Source organism: Dipodomys spectabilis, unplaced genomic scaffold, assembly GCF_019054845.1.
Source record: "Dipodomys spectabilis isolate Male_0828 unplaced genomic scaffold, ASM1905484v1 ptg000363l, whole genome shotgun sequence".
Classification (NCBI taxonomy): Eukaryota; Metazoa; Chordata; class Mammalia; order Rodentia; family Heteromyidae; genus Dipodomys; species Dipodomys spectabilis.
Genome location: NW_024871040.1, coordinates 6,040,214 through 6,052,535, shown reverse-complemented (window position 1 = coordinate 6,052,535; position 12,322 = coordinate 6,040,214). Strand labels below are relative to the sequence as shown.

At 48.3% G+C, this 12,322-nt stretch overlaps 1 protein-coding gene across 1 annotated transcript in view; it reads left to right on the top strand.

Moving 5' to 3' along the window:
* Depdc5 (DEP domain containing 5, GATOR1 subcomplex subunit) overlaps positions 1-11,962 on the top strand; it is a 138,306-nt gene extending 126,344 nt beyond the window's left edge. Inside the window, exons 38-42 of the mRNA XM_042666295.1 lie at positions 1,727-1,896; positions 4,759-4,930; positions 7,451-7,511; positions 10,860-10,942; positions 11,139-11,962. Of these exons, the coding sequence (XP_042522229.1) occupies positions 1,727-1,896; positions 4,759-4,930; positions 7,451-7,511; positions 10,860-10,942; positions 11,139-11,431 (779 nt within the window). The 3' untranslated portion in view covers positions 11,432-11,962. The remainder of the gene's footprint in view (positions 1-1,726; positions 1,897-4,758; positions 4,931-7,450; positions 7,512-10,859; positions 10,943-11,138) is intronic.
* The last annotated feature ends 360 nt before the right edge of the window (positions 11,963-12,322 follow it).

The window sequence follows — 12,322 nt, the reverse complement described above, 5'->3', positions numbered from 1 at the left end:
TTTTTTTTTTTTTTTTGGTCAGTTGTGGGGCTTGAACTCAGCCTGGGAGCTGCCCCTCAGTTCTTCAGCTCAAGGCTGAGACACAGTGCCACTTTTGGTTTTCTGGTGGTTTATTGGAGCTAAGCGTCTCATGAACTTTCCTGCCTGGGTTGGCTTTGAACTGGGGTCTCAGCATTCTTAGTAGCTAGCATTACAAGTGTGAGCCACTTGTGCCTAGCTGAGCTTTTTATTTTGCTCAAGGCTAGTGCTCTATTACTTGAGTCACAGCTCTACTTGCAGTGCTTTTTATTTTGGGGGAGGTTTGTTGTTGTTATTTTGGGGTTTTTGGGTGATTAATTGGAGGTAAAGTCCTCACAGACTTTCCTGCCCAGGCTCAGTCCTCAGATTTCAGCATCCTGAGTAGCTAGGATTAGGCACAGCTAATTGCTGTGTGTGTGCGTGTGTGCGTGCGTGCGTGCGTGTGTGTGTGTGTGTGCGCGTGTGCGTGCGCGTGCGCGTGCCAATCCTGAGGCTTGAACACAGTGCCTGGGCGATGTCCTTGAGCTTCTTTTGCTTAAAATTAGTGCTCTGCCACTTGAGCCAGAGCTCCACCTATGGCTTTTTTGGAAGTTGATTAGAGGTGAGAGTATTTTGGACTTTCCTACCTGGGTTGGCTTCGAACTATGGTCTTCAGATCTCAGCCTCCTGAGTAGCTCGGATTATAGGCATTAGCCACTGGCACCTAGCCCATTGCCCCCTTTTTTTTTTTGGTTGGTCGTGGGGCTTGAACTCTGGGCCTGGGCATTGTCCCTCAGCTCTTCACCTCAAGGTTAGCACTCTACCACTGGTTTTCTGGTGATTAATTGGAGATAAGAGTCTCGTGGACTTTCCTGCCTAGGCTGGCTTTGAACTACACTGCCTCAGATCTCAGCCTCCTGAGTAGCTAGGATTACAGGCACGAGCACCTGGCTTCAGTTGCCCTTTTTTTTTTTTATTATTTATTTTTTGGGGGGGTCCAGTCATGGGGCCTGAACTGTGGGCCTGGGCACTGTCCCTCAGCTCTTCAGCTCAAGGCTAGCGCTCTACCACTTGAGCCACAGCTCCACTTCTGGCTTTTTTCTTTATTGCTTATGTGGTACTGAGGAATCGAACCCAGGACCTCATGCATGCAAGGCAAGCGCTCTACCACTGAGCCACCTTCCCAGCCCCAAGTGCCCATTTTTTAAGGGGAATTTTAGGTTCTGCAAAATTGAGCAGAAAGTTCTCTGTATATCCCCTTCCCCACCTGTTCCAGTTTCTTCTGCTGTCAGCATCTCCCACCACAATGACATTTGTTACTATGGGTTTGGTCAAATGTATAATGATTTGTCTACAACTATAGAATCATACAGACTAGCTCCACTACACTAAAAATCCATTGGCTTTTATAAATAAAGTTTTATTGGTACATGGGTGGAGCCCACTCCTTGTCTAACTTTTATGGCTACTTTTGCACCCTGGTGGCAAACAAGCAGTTTGTGATAGAAACCATAAGGCCCATAGAACCTAAACTATGTAATTTCTACCCATAAACAGAAAAAAAAAAAAATGGGCTCCTGAACTAGAAAATCTCCAGGAAACTTGTAAATCTTTGATCTTCTCTGAGATGGTTCTGCAATTTCACTATCTGCATGCTTAGTTCTTTGTTGTTCTCCTCATCCCACTCTCATTCCTTATCTTCTTTGTCCCCTCCCGTGTGCTGACACAGCTGCCACTGTCCCAGAGCAGAGGACTGTGACCCTGGATGTTGACGTGAACAACCGCACGGACCGGCTGGAGTGGTGCAGCTGCTATTACCATGGCAACTTCTCTCTGAATGCAGCCTTTGAGATCAAGCTGCACTGGATGGCTGTGACTGCTGCAGTGCTCTTTGAGATGGTAAGATTTCCACACATGTGGTCGCGGCCTCGGGCTCACCTTGAAGAGGCATATGGGGGGGGGGGGGCGTGTCACAGAGATTCAGATAGTTATTATTTCTCAGTCCAGCCAGCCTCCTGTTACCATCTACCACATCTCCTGGGATACCCTTTTTCTGTGGGTGTGTTGTTGCTGGTCCTGGGGTTTGAACTCAGGGCCTGGGCACTGTCCCTGAGCTTCTTTTGCTCAAGGCCTAAACTCTACAACTTGAGTCACAGTTCCACTTCCAGATCTTTTTGAGTAGTTGATTGGGGGGTAAGAGTCTCACAAATTTTCCTTCCTGGAGTGGCTTTGAACCACGATCCTGAGAAGCTAGGATTACAGATGTGAACCCCTGGTGTAGCCTTTTAAAAATTAAACATAGTGAAAATTTTTGAACAGGGTACAGAAAAAGATTTCTCATAATACTTTTATTCATTTTTTTCTGGCAGTGCTGGGGATTGAACTCAGGGCTTCACACTTGCTAGCCAAGCACTTACTCTTCCAGATCAAAGTTTCTCAAGCTTGGCCTTGCTCCAATCTGGAGCTATATAATTCTGTTTTAGGGGACTGTCGCCTGCATTGTAAGATGCTGAGCAATATCTCAGCCTCTACCTACTTAATATCAGGAACACATCCCCAGCTCTGATAACCAAAGCCTCCAGAATCTGATACATGTCCCCAGAGGCAGGGGAGTTTTGCCCCTGGTTGAACAAAAAAATTACCTGACCTAAGCTATCAGAAGTGACAAGATTGAAAATCTGTATTGTAGCTGGCCTTCCTGCTGTTCCGGCCTGGCCTACTTCTCTAGTCAGGCCATTCTGGGCCACAGCCCCATTCCCAGTCCCAGTGCCTATGGAATAAACACTCGTAGGCAAGTTGTCCATACCTTCCACAAACCCTGTCATTGCAGCCCACCATTCCTCTTTGGCACAATGATTCATCTTCCCCCCCACCCCCAAATATTTTCAATGGGTCAGCTGAGGCCCACTTCCCTGTGACACCAGCCTAAGCATTTCATCACACAGCTGAGAGCAGCTGCAAAGTTCAAAACTTGTTTACTGATAATTGGGAGATGACCCAAGAAAAATGAGTACAGCACTAGCCACCAAGTTTTATTGTCCAGAGCTTGTAGGCCCAGTTTTGTCCCAGAAGACACAGTGTCCTGGGGAAAAAATTTGTCCAGATATGTGTCCTGGGGAAAAAATTTGTCCAGATATGTGTCTGCCAGGATTAATCTGCCTCCATATATGGCACTAGTGCCTTCAAGGACCCCTTCTTCCCAAAGACCCTCATCCAGGAAGCATCCTGAAGACCCAAGTCAATAATGATACCAGCTCTCAGTGTGTGATATATGCCTGGAATCTCAGCACTAGAGAGGTAGAAGCAGGAGGATTGTGAATTCCAGGTCAGCCTGGGCTATGTAGTGAGACCCTGTCTCAGAAACAAAAGGGAGTGCACTCCTGTACAGGTACAGGTGGCTCACTCCTGTAATCCTAGCTACTCAGGACTCTGAGATCTGAAGATCAAGTTCAAAGCCAGCCTAGGTGGGAAAGTCCATGAGAGTCTTAGCTCCAAGTAACCACCAAAAAGTCAGAAGAGGAGATGTGGCTCAAGTGTAGAAGCACTAGCCTTAAGTACAAAAGCTCAGGGACAGTCCCTAGGACCTGAATTGAAGCCCCAGGATTGGTTTGTTTGGTTTTGTTTTTTTTTTTTAAGAAAGAAGAAAAGGAGAAAGGGAAGAAAAAGAAAGGAAAAAGGGCAGAAAAGGGATAGGGAAGAGACCTGCTGCTCATCCAGCTCAGTTTATAGCTGACACCAGTTCTTCCTTAGCTAGTTGACATGGTCTGACTCCCTCCAGGCTAAACTAGTTCTTTGACCCAGTAGGCATAAGTGTTCTTCTGCAGGCCCTGCCAGATAACAGTGTCACAAAACAGCATAACCACAGCATGTGTGCATGCGTACACACACACACACACACACACACACACACACACACACACACACACACACACAGAATTGGGCAGGAAGAAGAGTGTAGAAAAAGCTCTGGGTTCAATTCCTCAGTATTACATAAATAGAAAAAGCCAGAAGTGGCACTGTGGCTTAAGTGGTAGCTAGGCTTGAGCACAGAGAGGCTCAAGGATAGTGCCTATTCCCTGAGTTCAAGCTCCAGGACCAACCAAAAAACAAAAAAAGAGTCTCAAGTACTTTCCTGCCCAGGCTGACTTTGAACTGCCATCCTCAGATCTCAACCTCTGGAGGCATGACCCACCAGTACCTGGCCTATCTGTGGCTTTCTATATAACTTATTGTTGAGACTGAGGCCTCAGTAACTGACCTGGCACCTTGATGCCTTCTGAGTAGCTGAGATTATAGGTACGAGGTTGATGTTATGCCCAACTGGACTTATTAATTCTTTTATATGATGCTAAGTTTGAACTCAGAACCTGTGCTTGTTAGGCAGATGCCATGTTGCTTGAGCTCTGCCCCTGTCCTAAATTTTTGATACATAACAAAATTGGAAAGATTTGACCTTTGTCCTGTGATTCTCTTATAACATTTCACAAAAAGAAGGGTTTCAGCTCTCTCTAGTCTGCAAAAACAAAGAAAACCACTGAAGTTGCAGAAAGCTGGAGCCATGAAGAGTTGCTATGTCCTCCCAGGAAGTGAAACTGCCCTTTCTCCTGCCCCAGCCTGGAGCCAGTGCCCATAAATAAATGAACATGCCAGTCAATACATATGCTGCCACTTTGGCGGGTTTGCTCTTTGAGGCCAGAAGTATCTTCTCTTGTGTGAAAGAGCTTGGAGATGACCCTTTCTGTTTTTGTATTTTTCCACCAGGTCCAAGGTTGGCATCGAAAAGCTACCTCCTGTGGCTTTTTGTTGGTCCCCGTTTTAGAAGGTCCTTTCGCGCTGCCCAGTTACCTGTATGGCGATCCCCTTCGAGCCCAGCTCTTCATCCCACTCAACATCAGCTGCCTGCTCAAGGAAGGCAGCGAGCATCTGTTTGACAGTAAGACACACACACCCCCTTGGAGGTCTTGCTCCAAGGAGACTGCTGTGGGAAGTCTGAATCAGTGTCATGAAAAGACAAGTTATTCCACTAGGGCCAAAGGGTTCTGGGTTTTTATCCTGGTTCTTCACTTGGTGGCTGGGTCAACCTGGAAAAATCACCTAGCATCTCTGAGTGTTGAATTCCATATTCCTGAAATAGAATTGGCTAGCGGTGCCTTACCAGCTCAGGAAGGGCATGGTGAGGCCCGAAGTCGGGCTGTGGGTGGGAAAGGGCATTGTGCACTGTAATTCTCTTGACAGCATTACTGCCCTCCCACACCCTCCTTCCCAGTGCTTTAGGCTAACTGGTTTGGGCTACAGGAATTTGAACCTCATAGGAGGCCCCTGTGCTGTTCTATACCCAAAAACCCAAAAAGGGATCATTGGAAGCTAAACAAGAAGTAGGGTCCTATTGTGCAAGGCTGGCACTGTGGCAGTCCCCACGAGCCTGCATGTATCTCAAGTCCTGGATCTGCAGGAAGACAAAGCAGAGCCAGAAGACTCAGATGACGACAGCAGAACCCAGATGAGGGCCCATCCTGGCCTGTCCCTCAGTGCCAGTGTAGCAGGTTTAGTAGATGAGCTCTAGGCTGTGCAACACACAGCTGTTTGTCACTAAGTGTCTTTGCAGGTGAACACATAAATAGCTCCTATAAAGGCTTTCAGTGAGCTCACAGATGATGCTTTTGAATATGAAAACCTAGATTCCATGCCAATATGTCAGGAGCCCCAGATACAAAGATTATAAAATGTGAAAGAAAGAACTGTTGATGGAAAGAAAATATTTCTTCTGTGAGGCTGTCACATGGTCAGTGGTAGAGAACCAGCCCAGAGGGAGAGGGTGGAGACGCTCAACAGGTAGGGCAGGCCAAGCTCAGCATGACTGTGCCTTGTGTGTGACCAGCTGCTCTTAGGGCACAAGCAGCTTTTCTTCCAAAGGCCTGTCAGTGTATTCTTTGTTATAATTTAGAAGACATTTTTTTTTGGAATAGACACAATGTTCTTAGAGATGGTTGGAGCTCTAGCCAAAGCCCACAGTCCTTCTACACTGGAGGCCACAAATTCTGGGGGATACATAGTACTTAAAAAGTCCCCATACATTGTGATGTCACCTGACCATGTGACAGAGAGGACTGTTGATGCAGTCTCGAAATGCCAGATGATTTAAAGCCAGACGATTGTAAGCCAGGCAGTTTTCCTAAAGTGTTGTAGATGTATTAAGGGGATGGGGCAATGGTCCTTCATACTGTCTAGAGACATTGGTCCCTGCCCTCACTGTACCAGGACAGGATTGTCTACAGAGCTGGCATTACAGGATATGTTTGTGCTAGTTGATGGTTTTCCCTGCCAGTGGTAACCCAGTTGTCAAGACCAATCCTCGGTTGGTTGCTATGGTTACAAGCCAGAGATAAGATTCATAGTTCAAAGAATTCATATCTAAAAAATCAATTTTCTTGATTCTATGCCTCTTCTTTTCCTGTGATCTCCCCTCCCCTTTCCTGTAACAGTGAATTCAGACTCAGGAGAATATTGACAAGCATGTGTGGGGTGTTTTGTGTATGTGTGTGTGTGTGTGTGTGTGTGTGTGGTTGTTGTTGTTAAAATCAAAATCTTTTTCTTTGTTTGCTTTTAACTGTTAGTCCAGAATCTTCCAGTCCATCTTCAAAAATTCTAAATATTGAAAGAATAGTAAAGCCACTGCGGGCATTCATAGTCTTTGGGATATCTATATCTATATCTGTGTCCATGCAATTGCAGACCCAGCTCCGATGCCTGTTGCTGAGTGACAGCCTCTCAGCAGCAGCACCTCTGCAGCAGGAGCAGGGTCAGAATGCTGTAGTGGGTAATGAGGGAGGGGACCCATCCACTCTGTCCCCCTCCCCTGCCAATCAGTTCTCAAAATCCATTTTGATATGTTCTTGCTTCCATTTCCCTACCCCTGAAATGAAGCTTGTGTTATTGCCTTTTTGGTTCTATTGCTCTACCACTGGAGCCACAGCTCCACTTCTGGTTTTCCAGTAGTTAATTGGACTCTCCTGCCTGGTGGCTTTGATCCTCAGGTCTCAACCTCGTGAGTAGCTAGGATTACAGGCATGAGCCCCCAACACCTAGCTGGCTTTCTTAATGGGAATTGGAAGATCACTGATACAAAAATGTGAGGGTGGGGGACATGTTTTTTAAAAGCAGCTAACATGCATTTATCTTCTATCTGTAGTTCAATACAGTCCTCATTAAAATGTGTCTTGGAGTTCTTGTAGCCATCTCCTGGTGGCTCCTATCTCCTGATGTCTCAGCACTCTCTAGACACTCTTACAGCTCAGGGGAAGAGCTGGCAGAAACACAGTTGTCCTTTCTTTAACCTCCAGTAAAGGTAGAGAACTGGTGCATAGGATGTCAAGGATTGCCAAGAACTCCTGATGCAGGGAGGGTTACCTGCTCCAGGATCACAACTCAGCTTCTGTTCCTTTTCTCCTTTCAGGCTTTGAACCAGAAACATATTGGGATCGCATGCACCTCTTCCAGGAAGCCATTGCCCACAGGTCTGTTCCTTACCATGAGGGACCTTTGGGAGGGCAGCCACATTCATCCCCAGAAGCAGTTGTAAAGCCCAGCTCATTTGGCTCTTGGGAAGAGGGATCCTACCCCACCAGTGACAAATTCAATGCCTATGGACACCAGAACTCTGCTTTTGTTTCAGAGATAAACACTACCCTGCCACATCTTTTTTTTTTTTTTTGCTAGTCCTGGGACTTGAACTCAGGGCCTGGGCACTATCCCTGATCTTCTTTTGCTCAAGGCTAGCACTCTACCACTTGAGCCACAGCACTACTCCCAGCCTTTTCTGTTTATGTGGTACTGAGGATTCAAACCCAGGACTTCGTGTATGCTAGGCAAGCACTCTACCACTTAGCCCCGTCCCAGCCCATACCCTGCCACTTGTTGTAGCCTTGTTTTTCAAAACACTTTGCCTTCCTCCAGTTGGAGAGAGCTTTGCATACCCTCCTTAGCGCCCAGCAAGAGTCTAAACCAAGCTACCTAGGAGTTAAGCAGCAAAAAAAAAAGAAAAAACAACAACAGCATAAACTTTGTCAAGAGACCCTAAGCAAATCCAAAAATGAACAAAAAGCAGTAGATCAATGAGCACATATTTCTTAGGGTATAATACAAGAGCCAGGGAGAAAGCCTTTTCTAGTCTTAGACCCAGCGAGCAGAAGGCAGCACACTACACCATCTCCAGGCATCACTAGTCAGTGGCTGATTGCTATTTCACATTACTCATGGGGGAAGCCAAGCCTCCTGTTCTTGCTTCCATGGCCCTGTTACTATACCTTACAGTGTCAGGTCCTCTCCTTATCCAGGCATCTTCCACTGTTACTACCCCACCTCCACCCTCACCCCCTGGCACTCACAGCTACAGGATAAGGCTCCTTCTCTAACCCTTCCTGCCCAACTTGTCTCTATCCTTCCTGAGACCTCATTAAGGTCTAGACTTTACTCAGGTGCCCAGTTACAGCTCTGGGATGAATGCATGGACCACCGATTTCCTCCTTTCAGTAAGGAAGGATGCAGATTTGGGGCTAAGTAGAGGGATCAGAGTAGTGAGTGAAAAAGGGTCTTTTTTTGTGGTTCGAACTTGGTACTTGATGTTTTTGCTCACTGGCCTAGAGCTCTATCAGTGGAGCACCCCTCCAAACCCAAGGGAAAAGGGTCTTGATGTGGGAAGCAGACAGACCTGGTCCACAAACTACCCCTCCTCCCCCGCAGCATCTGAGAAGCTAGGAAAGTTCTGTGGCAAGTCCAGGCACCACAAACCTTCATTTTTCTTGCCTCGCATAGTGTTGTAGGGCGCATGTGGTAAGTCTAGGAAGCCCCCTCCTTGCTTCTGGGCAAGTTAAAAGCAACTCTCACTCTGCCTGTCTTGTACTTCCTTGAAAAGCCATTGACTTGCTTGACTGGCCTCACCTGGGACTTGACCTTTATTTACCAAATCTGCATTTTTTTTTTCTCTTCAGTCTCTCCTCCTCCTGCTCTCCTGCAGCACTGATCCTGGTCATGTTTTTCTCTCAACGCTGCCCTTTCCTCTGGAGCCTGCTTTTCCAACCTCTGATTTCCTCATGTGTCTTTCACCCAGTCCCCCTGTGTCATCACACCAAACTCTGCTGTGTGTCACCTTCTCCCTTGTAATCTTAGCCCCTATTCCCTCGGAACCTGTCAGTGTTCCCACAGGGGTTCCCCCTTGGAATTCCTATCTGTTCTCCACACACCCTCAATCTGTGGCACTGCTTCACCAGTCCCTGGAGGGCAAAAGTTTACATTTTTGTCACTTTGTTCCCTTCTGCAATGCCTCCGAAAGTGTCTTGCCTAGGGTAATTGTTTTTCTTGCAGCATTTGCCTGGAGTGGAACTCTCAATGGTAATGTAGCTCTGAAATGACACATTAGCCCACCCTCAGGTTCATCTCTCAGGATCCCCTAGGCTGGAACTCAGTGCCTCCTAAGACTTCATCTGAACGGTTGGGGTGAGACTAATGCATCCCCTTCCCCAGGATAGGAGCCCTGTGTCTTCATAGAGGTCCTGCCTTGCAAGTGGACAGTGAGGCAGCCACAGACTGTGGCTAACTTGTGTTTTAAAAAAATAATAATGAGGATCTTAGCTAGGTACCAGTGGCTCATGCCTATAATGCTAGCTACTCAGGAGTCTGAGATCTGAGGATTGTGATTTGAAGCTAATCTGGGCCAACAAATCCAACGACTCTTGTCTCCAGTTAACCATCAGTGCTACACTGGGGATGTGGTTCAAGTGGAGTGCCAGCTGTGATCAAAACAGCAGAGTGAGAATGTGGGATCTTGAAGTCAAGCCCCAGTTACCAGCAACCCTCCTCCCCCTCCCCCCTCTCTCTCTCTCTCACACACACACACACACACACACACACACACACACACACACACACACACTCAGGGGCCTAAGGACGAAATGAGGCAAAAATCCTCCAGACAAGCCTCCCCATGCTGAGTAAATCCATGCAAAGTAGGCTTGTTTGGAAAGTAGGGAGGGAACAGACACAGAGTCCATGATGGCAGCCTGCAGATAAGTGAGCATGCAGAGCACATGAGCCTTTCCATTCCATTCACACATTTGATTTCATAAGCAGTTACAGAACCAAGTGTGGAGGTCCTCCCTGAGGAGCTCAGCCCAGGAACGGGGTGGGGGGGGGGGATAAGCATTTGACCCCTCCAGCTCCGCCTGTTCCACTGCCTTCATTACATAAGCCCCTCAGACTAAAGGGCAGGAGCCGCATCTGCCAGCCCAGCCTTTTCAGCTCTTAGAAGGTAGGGCTGTAATAAATGTGCTTTATGAAAATAGAAAGACCAGGAATAGCACGAGCCATAGACGAGAAGTGGAGCAGAGCAAGTCATAGGTGAGAAATGGTTCCTGCTGCCCACTTCCAGAAGGCAGCAGAGCAGAGGCTCCAGTGCTAAGATATTTCATTTCAGGGCCTTTATTGAGACCTTGTATTTCTAACATGAGAACAGAGGGGGCAAGGGGTGGGGTGTGGCTAAGGGGTGTTCATCTAAGGAAGGTGTGCATCCTTTCCAGGCAGGTCATGGGTAGTTTCCAGTAGGAAGCAGGGTGATGGCGGCTGGGGGTGGGCTTAGGGCAGAGAAGCTGCAGAAGGGAGGCTAGGCAGGAATAAAGGCGGGTGAAGCGCACTACTGGGAGGAGCAGGGATGCTGAGAAGTGGTGAGGCTGGGAATAAGCAGGTCGCATGGTCCATCTGGAGTGAGATCTTGCCAGATCTCTATATGGAGTCATTTTAGCCACTCCCTCTCCTCTTGTCCCATTGCCTTTGGAGGCCCTAACCTGTGTGTCTTCCCCTCCTGCCCTTAGGTTTGGGTTTGTACAAGATAAATATTCTGCCTCTGCTTTTAACTTCCCTGCTGAAAACAAGCCTCAGTACATCCACGTGACAGGTAAGGAGCTGGGGGCAAGACCAGGTGGGCATGTAGGTCCCTTTGGCAGATGCTTGAGCACCCCACCCCCCACCCCTCACTCCGGGCTTAGGGATTGGACTCATTCTTGCAGGCCCTTTCTCCCGCACCACACCTAGTGGTCAGGCCTGGCCAGCCACTCGGGTGGCAGCCACAGGCCCTGCCCTTCTCCCCCCAGGCACAGTGTTCCTGCAGCTACCCTACTCCAAGCGCAAGTTCTCGGGGCAGCAGCGCCGCCGGCGAAACTCCACCAGCTCCACCAACCAGAACATGTTCTGTGAGGAGAGGGTGGGCTACAACTGGGCCTATAATACCATGCTGACCAAGACGTGGCGCTCCAGCGCCACCGGGGACGAGAAGTTTGCCGATCGGCTGCTGAAAGACTTCACGGACTTCTGCATCAACCGGGACAACCGGCTGGTCCTGTTCTGGACGAGTTGTCTGGAGAAGATGCACGCTAGCGCCCCATGAAGCCAGGTTGCCCCAGACTCAGGAAGCCACGTGTGTGCGTGTGCGTGCGTGCGTGCGTGCATGTGTATGTGTGTGCCAATACCCGTGCCTGTGCCTGGGTGGGGAGGGGGGAGCAAGGATTCCTGTCAGGTTCTCAGTGTCCAGGAGTGGAGCCTGTTGCTTTCTTTTTGGTCCTCACACAAGGGTTTTCTCAAGGAGAAAGACTTAAGCAACTGGCACCATGACTGCCACCCAGATCCCTGCCAGCAAGTGCCCAGCACAAGTGGGAGGTGCAGATTGTTCGTGGGAGGGCTTCAGCGTCTGGGAAAGAGGGCAAGCAGCCCCCGTGAATGTCCCTGGAGAAAGGCTGGTTCCCATTAGCATTCTTTTCCTCCAACACCCATGGAAAACTAGGACCAGAATCTGTTGCTTCCTACCTAGGAGTTTGCACCGTGTATAAGATAATCCTGTGAAATAATGTGCCATACACTCACGCCCGTTGTATATATCTGTACAAAGCCAGAAGAAAATAAAGTGAATCCCATCCCAGCTTGTTACCAAGGTCACTGTGGAGGACTCCAGGTCTCCTGGACACCCTAGCCTGAACCATGTGTCCTGAGTTGCCTATGAGATTGTTAGGCCACACCCTGACACATACCTGTACTAGGAATTAGATGGTGACTCTGGAACTTAGCCCCTGGTCCCTGTGCTACCCCCATCACTACTGCTACACCTTCTGGTGGTGCCAGGTCATTGACAACACCCACTCAAGACTGTAGAGTACTCTCTCTCCCTCTAAACCAGTGGGAAGGCCAAGTGCAGAGTTAATTTCTAGTCCTTTCTGTCCTCCGGGCAGCTTGTGATGCTTGCAGCTGGAACCGTTTTTTCCCACCGATGTGTGCTCTTTGAACT